At 38.1% G+C, this 19,487-nt stretch overlaps 1 protein-coding gene across 5 annotated transcripts in view; it reads right to left on the bottom strand.

Moving 5' to 3' along the window:
* The window catches only part of grid1a (glutamate receptor, ionotropic, delta 1a), a 332,162-nt gene that overhangs the window by 82,977 nt on the left and 229,698 nt on the right, over positions 1 to 19,487 (bottom strand). For all 5 annotated transcript variants that reach the window (XM_055018770.1, XM_055018769.1, XM_023271458.3 and 2 more), the window contains one exon: positions 4,741 to 4,946. In XM_055018770.1, the coding sequence (XP_054874745.1) occupies positions 4,741 to 4,946 (206 nt within the window). The remainder of the gene's footprint in view (positions 1 to 4,740; positions 4,947 to 19,487) is intronic.

Raw genomic sequence — 19,487 nt, 5'->3', positions numbered from 1 at the left:
CCTCTTTGCAGTTGTTTTGCATCTCTTTGCAGCCCTCTTAATTCACTCTGCATCTCTTTATGTCTATTTCGCATCTCCTTGTAGTCATCTCGGGTCTCTCTGTTGGCACTGTTGCATCTCTTTCAGTGGTTGTTATGCATCTGTTTGTAGTCGTCTCGGGTCTCTGTATGTCTTATTGCATCTCTAAGTGGTTGTTATGCATCATTTGTTGTTGCCTTGGGCCTCTTTGTTGCCCTTTTTCATCTCTTTGAAGTCATCTTGGGTCTCTGTATGTCCTTTTGCATCTCTTTAAGTAGTTGCCACGTATCTCTTTGTTGGGCTTTTGCATCTCTTTGTTCCTCTCATGCATCTCTTTGTAGGCTTTCTGCATCTCTTTGTGGTTGTTATGCATCTCTTTGTAGGCCTTTTGCATGTCTTTGTGGATGCTATGCGTCTCTTTGTGGTTGTTATGCATCTCTTTGTAGGCCTTTTGCATGTCTTTGTGGATGCTACGCGTCTCTTTGTGGTTGTTATGCATCTCTTTGTAGGCCTTTTGCATGTCTTTGTGGATGCTACGCGTCTCTTTGTGGTTGTTATGCGTCTCTTTGTAGGCCTTTTGCATGTCTTTGTGGATGCTACGCGTCTCTTTGTGGTTGTTATGCGTCTCTTTGCAGCCCTCATGGGTCTCTCTAAAGTCCTTTTGCATGTCTTTGTGGATGCTACGTGTCTCTTTCTAGTCACTATGTGTGCTTGCTGTTGTTGTTTTCACCTCTCTGTGGTCATTTGTTTTGTGTGTGCCTCTTAAGGCCTGTTCAGTAATTTAACCATATATGTAGGCATTGAAAATGAATAAATATAGAAGAGAGCAAAGAAGAAATGAAAAATAAAATAAAATAAAGAAGCTCAATGAGCATTGAAAAATGGAGATGACAAACTCAGAAAGCAGCAGGACACTGAGCAGGTTTCGGGTAAACATCACTGCTACTCTGCTATATCTGATAGTCTACATCGTTTCACCTACAGTATTAACATTACTGTTTTTATAAAGCCTCACACAAATCGTCAAAACAACTACTACAGTTAATGCCTTAGTGATTAACCACATTTATTAACATTTAAATTGCACTGATGAAATGCTGATTTGGAAGCTTATGAGTGCTCAACTTTCCAAGGCAATATTCTCCATTCAGATATGATCATATTTACATTTTCAGCTCCAGCATCTCTGGTGAAAAACCGTCTATGCCAACAGTTACTGAGGTAGTAATGAAGCTTTGATGAAATTCTAAAGACATTCAGAGGCACATTAGGGGCTGTAAAGCTGTATTTATTTCTCAGTTCCCAAGATGCTTCATGGTAATTGTATAGGGGATGGTAAGAAGTACAACTGTGTAGATTGAATCCTATTTTATGTGAAGAAAAGATGTCTCTGTGCACGTGTACTAAAATAAAATTAATTCACGCACAGGAATAGATCAAAGCAGTGTGTCATTAATGGAACTTGAAGCCTTGGTGTATTCACAACTTGTGAACTCATTTATTTGTGTGTAAGTGCCTGACTTAATGGCTTAATAGTGGAGGACTGATAAGAACCTAATCGGAATGCAAGTGAGGTTTTTGACTTTGTGTTAGTTACATGGTTTTCTATGGTGTTTTGTTCACAGAAATTATGAAATAAGTCAACATAGAATAATGGGAATAAGGAGAGAATACTTGAAATCCATTAAGAGTAAAATCTTTTGGGGAGATAGATATTTTACACACACATTATAAGTATACGATACTGTTTTTTTTTACATTTTATGTCTTTACCGTACAAACAACACAGTACTATCACATGCCTTTGAAGGATTCTCTTTTATCTTCCAGCTATCGGTAAATGTATCTGAGCTCCAAATGCTATAAAAAGACTAAATATAACCAAATACTTCAGATTTTGCTCTTGTAAAGCAAGTCAGTGCATCATCATACCCCCTTTGGTCTCTTTCACTATCTCATCTTTACCACAAAAGATGGATAAAAATACACAATATGACCTCAAGAAATCTCATATTACAGCACTTTTAGGTTTAGTCTTTAATGGCAAGCAATATTACAGGAAACGGAAAAAGGCTTGATATCAATTGAAAGGAAACTCCCCTCTGTGTCCTGGAAACAAAGCGAAATAAAAATAAAGCAAAAACAAGCCTCTGAGCCCAGTAGCACGTGTATTTATTTGATCTGATGCCCTGTTTCCCAATTTGAAGCTCTGCTTTGCCTGGATAGATTGTTATTTTTGTCATTTTGAATGCTCAGCAATTAAGATGAGTTTAGTCTTTCTTTATTGGCAAGTGACCTTAAGAGGAACGTGTAAAGGTTTTCTTTTGATCAGAAATGATGTGCTTCATGAAACATTTCTTTCATGAAAGTAGTCATTATGAGCACAATTTTTTTTTTTTTAAAGAATATGCAAATTCTAGGCTGTGATGGCACTAAATCTAGTGAGTAGGGCAGGTGAGGGACAAGTGTGTTGTTGTGGCAATAAAAGCTGTGCATAATCACCACACTGTGACCAAGCACACAGCGCCCTGGAACATGCCATCTTACTAGACTTTAGGTTATTTGTGCTGAATGTCATCACTCAGACACCTCAGGAGACATAACAGCAGAACTCGGCTTTCACAGGTCAACACAGAGATTAATTCTACGTGCACGACCACGTTAATGTCAAAGAAAACAACAAGCCTGCTCGTTGTACGCTCCGGCTGTGAAATGCCTTGTCTAGTTTTGGAAACTGCAAGGACTTTTACTGTGAAAACTGTTGCTTCTTCTCTTGGTGGCAGCTGCAGACCCACCTATCATCATCAATAATGATCCTCAACACAAAGCTTGGTCCAACCCAAGTCGCTGACTGACACAAAATGTCTTTTCTACTCACAAATACATATCTAACACAGGTCCCAATGTTGATAGCACAGTGTCACGTGACATTCCAAGAGTTACTGTTTGCCCATGTAGCACACATATGACAATAACGCACTCAATGATCAACCTTTGTACAGTGAGAAATGCTAATATCTGGTCCCGCTTACTGGATAGAACATATTCCATGAACATGAACGTAAAGATTGACACTCCACTCTCTCTCTCTTTCTATTAAATGTCACATGCTGGTGTTAGAGCTGGTGAAACTACATAAAGCAAGCAATCTGTATTTGCAAAGGATTTTCCATGTGACAGTTTTGTTTGGCTTCATGTGCTTCTGCCGATTACTGTTAAGCCCATGTATCTGCCAGCTATGTATTAAAAGGTTACTTATCCCACACAGATGTTTCTATATTGACAAAACCCACAAAACCACAAATAAAAGCTAAGATGTGGCAGTTCAGTGTGGTAAGCACAGAGTATGAAGATTAAAAACTGTGTAACTGTTCAAATACTGATGGTCTGGACAGTGGATTTGTGATAAAATCTGAGTTAGTCCATCACAATATTTACATTGCAAAGATGCATACATAAAAAGAGCTACTGCAACATGGAAAAAAGGGGTTTTGAGACTGTTAAACAGGAGGTGCAATTGGCACATTTTCTTGTATCTACAACCATATTTAACAACCGTTTTTCGATTGCACTGTTTGAAGTCCAAATTTATCATTTGGGTTGGAAAATCTTTAGTGTTGTATCAGTGTTTCACTGTCCTCGCCAGATGAGCAGAAGATTAAGTGTCAGAGCGTGATGTGTTTGCTGGGCAGAACAAGCTACTCAGCACACTTTCATGGTGCCATATTTTTCACTCTCTCCAACAATGCCAATGCCACGCAAGCCTATTCTTCAAATGTGCCAAAACACTACAGCGCATAATTATTCAACATGGTTTGACCAAGTGGTCATCATGAGAAAAACTCCAGCAAATGATTAAAGGAAAGCCTCCATGTCTGGCAGCTCTTAGTGAGGAGAACACAAAGCACTTGTTTGTTATTTTAATGTGGCAGTTAAGACTTTTTAAAACTGATCTGACTAAAGTGCAGCTAATTAACTAATGAACTTCAAACCTGAACAAGATGAGATGAAAAAGAAAATGATGTTTACCAAAGAGGAGACTGGGATGCATTGGCTTCTATACATCCACCTTCACTGTAAGTACTATAATTAGCTAGAATGATGTAGAAAGAGCAAATAGGGGAGAGGTCAGTAACAGGTTCCAGTTCAGGAACTATACAAGTTAGTATAAGGTAAGACAGCTGCAAAACTTCTGAGGCTACACACAGTTTACTTTGACTTTGTCGGAACTTTGCCTGGAGTTATATGCAGTGCTGCTGATGTGAACAGCAAACAAAACTACCATCACTGGCAATGCTTTAAGGAACAAATGGATTCTGTTTCTGCTGTCCAAAGACATGTATTTTCTGGCAAACTCAGTGAAGGTGAAGCACATCTCACTTTGATTTCTTCCATTGTTTTGGTTTTATCAGAACTCAAAACAGCTGCAGAGAGGACATTGAATCTCCATCGGTTTGAAGGAAAAGGTATTTAATGTGGCCCTAGTGGCCAATATCCAATGAAAACTAGGTAATTCATCTTCATTAATCAATTATTTTGCTATGTTTTTCATTTGCTGCAGTCGAAGCGGTGTAATGTTTGATCAACCGTCCGATTATTGGCGCTAAGTGATGTGTTTCTGTTCATGGTTCATCATCTGTATTGAATAAATGCTTCTTTTGGGTCATGCTCTCTGCTTGTGCTGCTGTACCCTTTTATGGAAAAAGTCTGAGCAATGTGTACCTGGTGGATGAACACTTGGGCACCTCGAGGGCTCATGAGCAACACGGCCCTCCGTAAAGTGTCCCGGTATCGGTTGAGCTCCTCGGTGCGCATCGTGTTGAAGAGGTCGGTAAATACTCGACTGACGTTGCGGTCCACTCTCTGCAAGGAAACATCCAGACCCAGCCGAGACGCCTGGTCCATGAAGGCTTGCAAACCCCGGATATCTGATGGAGAGAGAAGATGGCATCAGGATGTGACATGGGCAGAGACATAAACAGGAACCAACAGAGAAAGAATAACAATTTGTGCAGGTGCAGTCTATCCAGCACTTCATTCCTGGAGCGATTTTTGCAATTGTGGGTCACCATCCTGTGCTTTCAACACCTGCACATGCACTCTATATTTTCAGGCTTGATTCCAGGGGCTTGAAGGCAGGTTTTGTTCTTTGCCCCTGATCTAAAGTGTGACAAAACACAACAAGCATTTCTGTCTTTCTGTTTCCTGGGGTTTACAGGATATGAAACTGCAAGCAGGTGTTGCTGTCCCCAGAGGTTTTTTTTTTGTGCGTCTATGTTCACTGTACAGGAAACCGCTTAAAAAAGCCTGCACCGTACTCACAAATCAAAGGTGATGTGCAGCAGAGAACTCACAATAAGCACACCAGTCCCAGTAGTCAGAGGGGGAACAGCCGCACAGCATGTGCCAAGTCATGCTGCATTGTTAGAGAGGTTAGGCTAAATCGCTAGGGCCAGACATGCTTCTGTGTCCACAATGAAAGTGTGTATTTGTGTGTGTATAAGTGCGGATGGGTACATTTTCAACCGTTCCCTCTCTGAAGGTCTGATGAGTCATTGAGTGCTTTAGTGCTTTAGTATGGAGAATAAAAACTATATATAGAGACAGACAGGCAAATTGGCTCATATGTACAGATGCACTAAATTAGCATATTCTCATCAGTCTACACACAATACTCCACCATGACAAAACAACTACATTATTTAAGAGTGTTTTGTAAATTGTTCAAAAATTCCAATTATTCAAAATATAAGCCTGAAATTTCCCATTTACATAAGTTTTCAAACCCTTTACATAATACTTGATTAAAAGCACCTTTGGCAGCTATAATAGCCTTAAGTTGGGAATGATCCTCCAAACTCAGCATAAGTTTCTTTTGGAAGTTTCTCATATCTTCCTCGCAGAATCATTCAAGCTCAACCAGTCAGATAGGGAGTGGGGACGGTGCCATTTTCAGGTCTCTCAAGAGATTCTCTATTAGCTTCAGGTTTTGATTCTTCCTGGCTGACTCCAGGACTTTCACAGAGTTTTTTCAAAGTGTTTTCTTGGCAGTATGTTTTGGTGGCTGTCTTGTTAGAATGTGACTATTTGCCCCAGATCCTGAGCATTCTGGAAAGGATTTATCTGCACACTACTTTTCTACATCCACCTTTTCCTTTACCCTATATAGTCTAGGAGAAAAGCATCCCCAAAGCACGATGCTGCCACCACCACGTTTGACTGTAGGGATGATATTAGTGGGTAGAGGTCAGACTCAGGTCCTGGTTTCCTCCTCATAAGCAATTAGTAGTAGTTGCCAAATAGTTTAATTGTGACTTCATCAGACTTTAGGATTTTCATGTTCTGAAAGTTTGGGTGCCTTTTGACAAGTGGGCTTTCATGCACTTTTTAGTGAAGAGAGGCTTCCCTTTGGTCACTCTACCATAAAGGTCTAATTGGTGGCTGTCCTTGTTTAATATTCTCGTATCCCCACAAAGGAACTCCAGATCTTACTCATAGTGACAAATGGCTCTTGGTTACTTGTCTGACCGAGGTGCTTCATTTCCAATTACTTAATTAATTTAGCTGGGTGACCAGATGTAGGAAGACTGATGGTGGTTCAAAACTTATTCCAAACGAGATGGATGGAGGCCACTGTGTTCTTGGGTACTCAAAGCTCCAGAAATCTTCTAGTGTCTTTCCCCAGATCTGTGCTTTGACACAATCTTGTCACTACGGATGATTGTTTTGACTTCATGCCTTGGTTTGGACTGAAATACACCTCAATTGTGAGACCTTATATTGACAAGTGAGTGTCTTTACCAATTATATCAAAAGATTGCACTTTGGCTCAGATGGACTCCAATGAAGTTGTTAAAGCATCTCAAGGATCAGTGATAGAAGTCAGACATACTAGAGCTCAACTGCGAGGGTCATAACAAAGGGTCTGAATGCTTATGATATTGCAATGTTTCATTTTTTTTCCCTAAATTTTGAATAAAATGAACACACATTCAGATAACTTCTTTACTTTGTCATCACCAAGTGGTGGGTGTAGATTAATTAACTCAAAAAATTAACTGAATCCATCTAAAGTTGTCCACAAAGGAACTCCAATGACTCTAAAGCATAACAAAATGTGGAGAGCTTGAAAAGGTCTCTAAACTTTCTGAATCCACTGTAGCTGCAGAAACTCACTACTTGTATATACACGCACCAAGACACACACTGACTCCTACTTGAGGTGATATGGCAAAGGACACTGCACATATTTTTTTGCTGCTCAAGGCCAAAACTGGAAATTCGGCCAATAAGAAAACTCCTGACCTGGTCTGAGGAGAGAAGCAACATATTTGTACATGACCCATGTCTCCCAGTCTCTACCTGAGGGCAAACTGAAGCAACAATATGACTAAGTACCATAAGAAACAAATCAGAAGAATTAGACGCAGTGTTTGATTCCCCCTGAAATTGTTGCATTGCAATTTATTTTTTTGATAAAATAAATACTCACAGTTGCTGCTGGATTCTCTTCAGAATAAAAATGTTCAAAGGGCAGAACAAAATATGAAATTAAATCATTCATCATTTTGAAGCGTCGCCAAACCCTTATTGCAGCATTCTTTGAAAACTCTTTCTCTTGCACACACACACACAGACACACACAGACACACACACACAGCTTTCTTCTGTCTCTAAATTGAAATGGTTACCCTTGGTGGTGCTTTTGAATACAATGGGCAGAAGCTCAACCTCTGAGAAATCCCTCCTTTTGTTAGAATACAAACATAATTTGCAAGTTAATCATGGTCTTTTCTCCCGTGTCCCATGACTGGACCCTTACAATTAATTAGGAATAGAATATTTTGTAGTTACAATATTCAGCTGCAGTACATACACTGAGAATGAGTGTAGATTAAACAAATTTACTCTGTGCTCCGCTGATCATTTAACTTATAGATGACTGTGGAGACCACCGATGCTAAGCCAATACTTGCATAATGTTGAAGCCACCTGTCTATGATCCCTTTTCCAATATAACCTTAACAACTGTACTATGCAATTTAACCAAAAAAATGTATTTTGAGTCTTCACTTGCCTGTTCTGTTACTTTTATGCACCAGATCTGTTTTTGCTGAACCAGTCTTTAGGTGTAAAATTCTCTTGTGAACGCTTTGAATGATGCATTTCACTTGACACTCACTTTTTCCCAACACATATGTCCCAAAACCATTTTTTTTCCCTGTGTTCATAATTACAACAAGACCAAGAAAGTGAGACTGTGAGGAGTTTAGAGGGAGATGGTCACATTCTTATCCCTATTCAGTCCCTACCACACCCATATGTCATTGCAAATATTGTGTTTTGAGGCTTCCAGATTTACCATTTAGTTGTTTTTATATATATATATTACTGTCACAAGTATAGTCAGAATAGTGTGAAATTCCACATGTCAAATTCATCATCACTACATTGTGTTGAAAAAACAAACAAAATACAGGTTGATGACAGGCTAACGAAAGAGCTGCTATTTTGAAATTTAAAATGAGTAGTGATAAATATACCAATATCCACTGCTGGAGGGAAACAGATTCTCTACTGGTGATTGATTCATGACAGTAGTGAAAATACAGACAACTACAACAGTATGAATCATCTCAATTACAAGAAACCCAGAGAGTGAACTTTCTCTGAATCTATTGCAACTTAATAGGCAAACAAACTACATTTCAATTAATATTTTATGTGTATGAGTTGCGGAGGCTTTTCATTAGTCGTTCAGGCGCTTTGTAAACTCTGGAGTCTCAGATGAAGAAAATAATTTGAATCATTATTAACACTGTGAGCGTTGTACAACCTGTAAGAATGAGATGAATTCTTTGAAGAGCAATGAGATTGGATCAGTGCAATAAAAGATCCGCAGCAGTGATCAACAGGTCTTAGTGGTAGCATAAGCTGTTGGGTGAAAACTTGCACCGAGTGAAACATACTGTAACAAACAAAGAAAGGCTTTTAATCCCATGGACAGCCCAGGGAAAGCTGCCAAGCGATAACTACTCCAGGACCCCGATAGAAACATCGGACTTCAAAGTCAGCGTTCCAAACCCATAGCAGGCTTTTCCACGGGGCAACTGTGTCAGCCATGGACAGGGCTGCAGAAAAGAGGATTAACGTAGAATTAAAGGTCTGATTTCTGGACATGTTTACCCAAGCGTCATTTCTGAACACAAGTCTGTTTCTGAAAGTTTTAGATATTAAAACTTAACCCTACTGTGGGCAGCCTGTATCAGCCTGAACTCTCTGTGACAACTGGAATCTGACTCTTGATTTCTATCTGTCTTTTACCTAACTTTTGCATAAAGGAATCTGTTTTAGAGAGAACAGGAGAGATAGATTGGGAGAGACTGAGAAATACCCCATGAAGATACTCTAACATCCTTTTCACTTCTATCTCACTCACGCTGAAACTAAAGAGGAACTCCCTCTTGGACTGGAGCAATGCAAAAATGAGCATATCATGATCAAAAGGCTCAGAGGCTTTTTACCGAGCTGTCAGGTTATGTTGCACTCTGAGCAGAGAAGCCTGAGAAATGGCTGCGCTACCAGCCTGTGTTTACTCAAAACAGAGATGAGTGTGTTAGAGTGATCAGTGTTACTTTTGCAACAATAACAGCAGTTAATTATATGCAATATAGATTTTTGCACATTTAAAATGCATCATCTGGGTATGTTACGCACTGCCGCAGGAGCAATTACTGAAACACAGGAGAAATTACTGCTTCTGTTTCAATGCACCCTCTTGTTACTTACTGCAGAGTTATCTTCTATGTAAACACAGTATTTTAAGACACAATTGGCTATGTTAGTTCTCTGAATTAAAGGACAAGAGAACATATCTTACAGCATGATTATTACATCCATACATCACAGATTGCTTGAAGCATCTGGCATGTACTAACAGCTGCTTGTTAGTAGAACACCTAGACTTATTTTTGTCTATTTTTGCCAATTTTCAGGAAAGAAAGTGCAGATTTGTTGCAAAAAAGGAGATCAGTTTGACAAACTATGACTTGAATTTTTTGACCGTATGCTTCCAAAAGTTTTGTTTTTGTTTCCAAGAAGACAGTGATACAATTAACATCAAACAAAGAAACCTTGGAAGCAAGCAAAGCTTAGAAACTGCTCCCCATAACAAAAGTAATGAGAAAAAAGAGAGGAAAAAGGCAAATTATTTGTTGATTATGCACCAGTGTCTCTTTGAAGAAAGGATAAAAATTATACGCAGAATCAGTAAGGATTTGTGGAGCAATTGGTGCTTTGAAAAAAAATGTTTTTTTCAGTCATACTCATTTTTAAAATCTGTTTCTAAATAAGCAAATTTTAGTAGCCAAAATAACTGTTTGATGTAAAAAAGAAACGATGAGCCCTCTAGGAAGCATTCAAAAAGCTTTTCACATTTGCATTTATGCAAAATACATGTACATGAATAATTGCCGTTTGTTTTGGAATCCTATTTATTTCCTTTATAAGGATAACAGCACAGGTTGCCATGTTACATCAAAATATGTGCACAGACCAAGTCTTTGTCTGCCTGTATGCATGCATTTGATGTGTTATGAAGTGCAATGTGGAGACAAACAAACCCAACACCTCTCAGAAGGCAAAAACAAGGTGAAGAGAAACTTATTATGTTCTTATACCACGTCAGACACCATGAACAATGCACGAATAGCAGTCAAACATTGTAGTCTAATATCAATCGCAGGAACTCTAGTGGTGTGAAGACAGGTCCAAACTGGCCATTTATAAGAGCAAGGTCAGCTCACTCGCCCCATGAATTCAGAATGAAACAGATAATTCAGAAAAACTGAGAAGGTTCATTCAGTCAGGTCTGTACATACAGTTCCCCAAACTCAGTGTGGAAGAAAGAAACCTTTTGGCACATTAGTGTCTATGTAGAGAAGCTGATATCTGTCTGGATTCACCCAAGTGGCATCATTATCAACTCTCCACAATGCCAAATAAGCATATGCATACTGAATACAGACAGACAGATAGATACATAGATAGAATAAGGTGCACAATTCTTGGTATTAATGGCATTAACAGTAAAAACAATACAACAAAGTGTTCATAACATTAGAAAGTAGACCTGAAATGTCAATGAACTGACATAATACACACAGAAATTCTCTGGTTTCAGTATCTGAATGTGATGATTTGGTGTTTTGTTTGTTATGTGTGACAATATACAGAGTATCTTCATATTTTCATAAAACAAGATGTTTGAAAACATCATCTTGATCTGTGAGAAATTGTAGTCGACATTCTGCTGCTGTTTTATGAAATTACAAGGTTAAACAAATGAACATGAAAATAATCATTCAATTGATAGTGATAATTGTTTGTTGCAGCCCAATTAGAAACATCTTTCATTATAAATCCATCACAAAACTAATACAACGTGTAGACTCAAAATGACCAAAGCACTGAAATAACTTCTCTCTGGCAGTGTTGATGAAACACAAACCATCATCTGAGGTCAATATCTGCAAATGAGTATGATCTCTCTGCCGTTTCATAAACACACAGACGACAAAATTGTACTTTCTGCTGTTTGGACAGACGAATCAATGACTGATGAATATTTACTGTTAAGCCGGTTTAAATTAAAGCTACCACTACTGTGCTGTTATTTGATGTTTTGATTTGTCAAGAACAGCAGCAAAATACTGTTATACTTTATTTGACCATGAGTATATTATGTCATTTTTTATTTTGTTGGTCAAAAAGCAGAAAAACTAAATGGTAAAAAGTTCAGACAAGTGACAAACGAAAAGAAAAACTTGAAACCACTATAATCAGGAGTCTGGTAGCTATTTCCTGCTGTGGGGGTCATTTTGCTGGCATTGTTGGGGTCAAGTTGTCCTTTGAGAGGGAAGGGTCACTGTGAATCAATACAAAGCTGCTCTGAGTGGTCACCTTTATCCTATAATGGAACATTTTTATCCTGATGGAAGTGGTCTCTTCCTGGATGACAACGTCTCCATACATAGGGCACAGAAGTTCACTGAGTGGTATGATGAAAACGATATGAATCCTACACTATGGCCTGCCAACCAGGACAAACACCTATGGGAGATTTTGGAGCACCGTGCTCGACAGCTCTCTCCTTGAAACACTAAATAAAAGAATATTTTTGGAAGAATGGTGTTCAGTCCCTCTAGTAGAGTTCCAGAGACTTGTACAATTAATGCCAAGGTGCCATGATGCTTTTTGTGGCTCCCCACTTTAGACACTTGGTTTCTCCTTTAATTTGTCCTCTGTCGGTGAGCAGTCTGGTCTGAATACAAAACGGGCAGAGATGGACTTTACAGTCCTGGCCTGAAACATTATCTGGACCCTATGAATGCTTTCATAGATGCTGTACAGTCACTGCATTTTTGGCCTACAGCTCCGCCGTGTGAGTTTTACTCCAGGAGGGAAATAAAATTAATTGCCCTACTTAAATTTGGCTGACATGCTTTCGGGATGATACAATGCTGTGTGCTTAGAAGGGAGACAGACCAGAACGCAACAATTGGAAGGATAAAAATGTGGTAATAAAAACTGGCATTGATGTAGAGTCAGTATACACAAACCCAAAAATCAACCTTGCACAAGACTGTGGGACAATATTTGGAGTAATTTTTTTCTTTTTAAATGAAGTCAGGTTTTGGTTAAAAACTGTTGAGAATATCAGAAGAATATCAGTATGTAAATTTGAGGAAATTCACATGAAAAATTCAACAAAATACATTTGTACATAAGAGGACATTATGTCTGAAATCCCTGATAAGCATAAGTTTCTAAAAAAGTTAATAGCATATTTATATTAGTTTGTTGTAACTGAGATGTTTGATTATATAATGATGCAAATAAATCCTCAAAAAAACTTTGCTCATCAACTGATCAGTTTACTGTCAACGTGTCCACAAACAGGAAAAGCAAAAACTGCCAAAAAATAAAGCAGAATAATCTAAGTTTAAATTCATCCCGACTCAAACATAGAACTTTACATGTCAGAAGACAATATTTAAATGTACTTTGTGTTGTACAGCTGTACATAAAATGTACTTTGTGTATAAACTAATAAAGCAAGATTTCCCTGCCAAAGCTGATCCAAAGTATTTACACATTAGGCACATCTTAACAACCGCGACCCTAAGCGATGTATAGATGATTGATGGATGGATGGATGGATGGATGGATGGATGGATGGATGGATGGATGGATGGATGGATGGATGGATGGATGGATGGATGGATGGATGGATGGATGGATGGATGGATGGATGGATGGATGGATGGATGGATGGATGTTTTTTTGACTCCAACTTTAGTCACCTGACCCAAAGTCGGAATTGAAACCCACATTCTTTAGCTCCATGTCTCTGGAACAGCCTTCCTGTTCTGGTTTCCTTTTGTTCTGTAGACCACTTTGTGTATTTGCACTGCTACACAAATGCAGTCCAACTGATCGACTGATCGACCTGAACCTCAGGTGAATACATAACTGCAAATTATCCACAAAAGGTTAAGTGCCTCCTGTGTGGTCATGCAAGATTTATTTAGTCGATACCAACTGGTAATCAACATTTGTTGTTGAGCAGAACAATGGAGCCATATTTAAACATCAGATCTGTACCGTTCCTATAATTTCCCAGCATCTTTTTTAATTGGTACGTGGTGAATTTTCACAAATGAGATTCAAAACAAACACCTATCAGATGTAAATTTGTATAAAGTATGCACGCTGTATAGCTCACATTATTCTCCATATATTTTACAGTTTTTCTTCATAGACACAACTTTTCTTCTTTATTTCATTTTCTTTTATTCTTTCCTTCTTTCTATTCTTATGGAAAGCTAATTAACTGCGGGTCACAGGAACATCCTCTCCCTGTGAAATTATCTGACATGTTAGTTGGCAGTGTTAAAGACCTTGTGGCCTAAACTTCACATGAATTGAAATGAAATAAAGCAACATAATAAGCAGTGTATGAAAGAGTCTGTCATTATGCAGAAGCATTGTCAGTCCTGCTTCTCACATGTCACTAACTAAAACCTTCACATCATGTGCTGCAGACTCGCTAGAAGCTCTGCAGGAGACACCTTTGTGTTTGTCTATGTCCAGACCCTGCCTGTGTTACAAATGCATGTTTTACATTTGGAAGCAACCTCCTACTTGGAACCAAAAACAGCTTAATCAATATCACACCTAATACCCGCCTAATTCTCTCCTCCTCTAACAGAGCGACAGTCACCACAGGGAGGACAGAGACAGATGTAGCTACTCCACAGTCATTACTAAGTGCAGGTTAAGTCAGACAGGCCTGCCAAGGAGCCCTGTGATGTTCAAGAAAATCGACCCTTCTTTAAGATTTCCTATAATCGTGCCTCAGCCGCCTTTTATGCTCTCCTTGTTATGATAAAATGACAAGGCAATTTCAGTGACGCTTTTGTTTGCAGATAGTCTACACTGTCCACCCACCCCCACAGAATCAATAGCTGGCTTCCTTTTAGATACGTGCAACTGTGAGCACTGCGTTAAGCACCTCTTAAACAACACTTCCAAAGACATACAGATAACATATGACAGACCTTTAAAACAGGACCTAGCGTCTACAGCAATGCTTGTGAGTCTGTGTTTAGACATAATGCATTGAGCTGAAGGATAATGTCAACGTGCTAATGCTTAGGCATGTTTACTATGTTAACCACTGTGAGTATATTAGCATTTTTCACATGATTCTCCTGTAAATGTTACTAGGACACTGGTATTTTGTCATAAATAAATGTACTGGTTTATGACAGCCAATATTTTGGTTTACAATCCATCCTGAGGGAGACATAAATAATCTGCACCAAATTTCACTGCAGCCCAGTCAGTAGCTGTTGAGACATTTACCTCAAAGCTACAATTAGATTATAGATACATCCTCAGTGTGGTGTCAGTGGACCCTATGAAGTTTGGACAGAGGCTGGGTACCATTAATGAGAATATGAAATGGTCAATCCACTTACTAAGTGTTCAGGCATGTCGTTAAATAAGAGAAAAATGTCAAGAAAGTCAAGTCAAGGGGTCATCGAAATTCACCCTCTGGGGATTTTGAGTAACTAAACGAAATTTTGTGACAAACAAGTAAAACCTGTTAAATCTAAGAGCCAAAAAAATGTCAGCCTGCTGGTGAAGTTCATTTATTTTACTTTGTTTATATGTAGTAAACTTTTTTTTTTTTAAATGCATTGCTGTTGCCTTGAAACTGAATCCAAACAGTTGGGTTCATTTTTGAAATTATGTCCCTCTAATGTCTGAAGAGTGAAAATCTATCATCTTGTACCAAAGTCTTTTGAGCAGGTTTTTGAGCAGATGTGTGCCAGCTAGAGAGGCACGCTGTGTTCGATCTGAATCAAAGCATGGCATGACTGACTTATTCAATTTGCAGCCTTTGTGCTGAACGGGGTCTGTTTAAAGACACGGTTGGTTTACAAAATAAGCAGAGAAGACAGCATGAACCTGGGTTGTGTCTAGTCATGGTCAAAGCTAAAATGAAATAGGATTTAAAAAAAAACTGAAAAAGAAAAGCGCAATTTTTGGGTCACAGTAGGAACTCAACCCACACCTTATTTAAATGCAGCCCAAAGACAACAGAACAGTGGAAGTTTCAATAGCTATCCGAACACTCGTACTGGTTTGAGAAGAATGACCATAAGAAGCTTCTGGTCCTTGACTGCAAAGTGAGATATTGCCGTCAAGGAGTTTGTTTTTCTTTGGGAGCAATGAACATTTCTGGCCTTGACATGCACTGGCTCTGTTCTGTTCTTTTCAAATGAAAAGCTGAAGCATTAGACGACCCTTCAGCACCATCAGACAGCACAGCTCTAAACAGCGAACACAGGATGGTCTGAAGTGAGCAAAACAATATTGGCTATAAAAGAAACTGCTACCGAAGAGAAAGAAAGACAGAACAAAGGGGAGAAAGGAAAAGAAAAATACAAGTGAGGAAATAAAGAGCAACAAAAAGAGGGGAGAAAAAAGCTGAAGGAGTCTTTCAGTTAGCAATTGGTTGTTATAGGATTATCATATAATTTTGTTTTCTCCAATTTGCCTGAAGGCACAAAAGGAAAAACCGCATAAGGATGTTTTGCAAACGTAACACAATGTCGTGCAGCTTCTTATGTAGCTATAGTAGCATAACAATCAGGTTATTTCTGTCTCTTGTGAAAGAAATTATGGAACACGCGCCTGCAGAATTAAATTATGTGTTGAAAATGTACAATGACAAATGGAACCAGAAGAGGTGAAGCTTTAGAAGTTGTTTACATAATGTGCTTTTTATGCAACTGATGCATTGGTGGAGACTGGAATGAATTGGCTCCCCTGACACACTTCATTACACCGAGCTATACTTTGCCCCCGAGGTCAGCGAAGCCAGTTGTTTAAGCCGTAATAAAACACAAATCTCACCCTGTATACTCGAGCTGCACAGCGTGGTGTTGCTCTCACCGCTCAGAAGCCAACGATTAAGGAAGTATGAGGTAGATGTTGAGGTTTTGGACTATTTTCTGTGCATGGTCCTGCAGTGTGATGCCTGCAGCTACGTGCAAGTAGATGCTTTTTCTGATTTTCTTCCTCCCAACATCTTCTTAAATAGACTAATGCACCCTCAGCAAACTGATGACACAGCAGCTCAGCAGCCTTATCACGCCACATGCAGAAATCCATCACGCAAAGTCAACGCCCACTTTCCATAGAAAGACGGCCTCGGTAAAGCAATCTCCCTTCTAATTAATTTGTAAATTAAATGTTCTTTTTTTCTCCCCTCAACATGTTCATTTTCACAGTCTTGGTGTGAATTTTAAATATGAGATTAGAATAAAAAAAAAGTGAACTAGAAGATCTTTCCAATCTCTGATAGAATCTTTTCTTTACACTACACAAGATGGAGAGACTGAATGCTCTGATGCTCCCAGATTATCACGGTGCCTTGTCATAGTCACAGTCAATCAGAAACTCTGATTACAGACGGGGGAAAAAAAACACATCTCTTGGCAGTGCTGATGATAGTCTACAGAAATAAATATATTACCGTAACTGTAGTACAATGATTAAATAACATCCCCATTTATCTTTGTGCTATGTTACTGTAATGTGCAAAATAACAGATAATGCAAGCACTATGTTTCCAATTGCTTTTTTTGTGACTTTTAGAGTGACAAGAAACAAAAATTCCCCTGCAACAAAAATACTGATAATAAAAACTGATAAAGACTGAGCCTCTCCGTGAAAGTTAATGCTCTATTGTAAAATGGCCACATCTTAAACATTCTGAGCGACCAAGACATTATAAAAATATTAAGGTCAACTGATCTGCAAAGAAGAAGAAAAAGGGTGACAATTCCTAAATTTTTAATGGAAAGACTCTTAGCTGGCTTTTAAAAATGTGTGCCAGCTGTGATATCTGCCAAAGCACAAGTTACTGAGTGCAGACTCAGTATTTCTGCCCATTTCACAATTAAAGTTTACATTTTTATAACATAAAACTAGCACTGCATGAACATTTGGAGAAAAGGCAATTTTTAATATCTGTCTCAATGACGTATTTCATTTATTCCCATTTGTCTACAACAGTCGTATAATATAATGCAGCTACTAACAACAAGTTTTTGCTCTGGTTGTTTTTTCAGGTTAACAGCTAATGTAATTTGAGGGTTGTTTTTTTTTCTATTTGAGCGGGAAAAAAATGCTTTCAGTGTGAGAGGAGAGACTGAGAACTGTGATAAATCCATGATGGTAAAAATCTGTAAATTCTAAAATAGTTTGATGCAGTTTATATCACACTGAATCACCATAAATAGGTTCATCAGGAGAAAAGTGTGTTTTTTAGATTTTTTTTCTCTTGAAAAATTACATTTGCTGACTCCTGCACAGTTTTTCATGGAAAAATGCCATAACATGTATAATAATACTGTAATTTTTGCAATTAATTCTCAAAAAGAATACAGTTTTTCACAGTAAAATGTACATATTGTTGTGCTGATAATGGAAACATGCTGCAATATTTATAACAACATGGCAATTTCCTGCATTTATTACATGTACAGTTTGTCCCCGGTCAAACTGATGTACATTTGTGTTACAAACGGACATGTGCTTTAATATTTCTGACAGTTTTAACCACAATTTTTGCTAAAGATAGATATATTTAATGTGAAATATACTAACTGTTGTGCTGATAATGGGAAAATGCTGCAATATTTGTAATAAGTTAGACAAACTTTATTTTATGTAGTATTTTCATGTAAATTTTCAAATTTTTAAATGTTAAAACTTTTTTTACAGTAAAATATGGAGTGAAGCACGTTTTTTTTTTAACCCTAAAATCAACAACAGCAACCACAGCTATCAGAATTTTACCATAAAAACTACTTCTTTTTTTTTTTACAGTGTACTTGTGTGACGACAGTAGAGTTGAATCTAATCGAATACTGACTTTTACTTACATTATCTCATATATAACACAATACACAAGCAGTTTTGTATGGTATTTCAATTTTGGCATTAAATTTGAGCTGAACCAAATAATACATCCACCTGATTAAGATTGTTATTATAATACAGGCACAATAAAATATCTATGCTCCAAGTATAAACACGACAAATATCATGACAGAAACTTAATGAAGTCGATGCCACAGTGTTGTTCATTCTACCCTCTTAATGCTAAACATAGAAAGCTGAAGAGAGAAGAACAGATTTGACAAGATCACACCGAGAAGCTGATCTGAGCCTCCCTGCTGTGAGTAAAGTTACATAATCCAACTTCCGCTGATCAGTTCTCTCTGATCTGACAACATGTGTTTCCAAGCAATGCGATGTTCAAAAGCTATCTGTGCTTATGGAGATTTAGAAACGATGGGAGACGTATGAACACAGAGCAACTCACTTTGCAATTCTAAATGGAAAACATGTAACTGTGTATCACTGAGGATAATTGAGTACATTTTTACTGTCTTTACATTAGGGTCATATCAACAAATGAGCAAGAATGTGATAATCATTATCGGTGTTGTTAAAGCTCATTCTGTCCAATCTGCTTTTAACTCGCTGCATCACATTTAGAGTCACAATTAAATGGAGCTGAGAAACTAATCTGTGGTCCAACATTGTTCCAAACTTTTCAGCCGGCAGAAAGTGTTGAAACATTTTCAAACCTGGATTTGAATCAGCTTTTATCAAGTCGCCCTCTGGCTGAATAAATTAAGTGCAATGGACCAAATGTTGTCTAATTAAATGTTGTGCATTTATTTCGCTCTTGCTTCCCCAGGTTATGATTAGCTAAGTAAACTGAACTAACTTTGCATTCCACACTTGACAAAAAGTGCTTGAACTTCTTTTAACTGATTAAAAAAGGTAAATAGCTGCTTCTGTACCACCTTTAAAGGCAA

This window comes from Amphiprion ocellaris, chromosome 16, assembly GCF_022539595.1.
Source record: "Amphiprion ocellaris isolate individual 3 ecotype Okinawa chromosome 16, ASM2253959v1, whole genome shotgun sequence".
In the NCBI taxonomy this organism is placed as follows: domain Eukaryota; kingdom Metazoa; phylum Chordata; class Actinopteri; family Pomacentridae; genus Amphiprion; species Amphiprion ocellaris.
The sequence above is the reverse complement of the archived record's forward strand: the minus strand, read 5'-3'. Positions and strand labels throughout refer to the sequence as shown.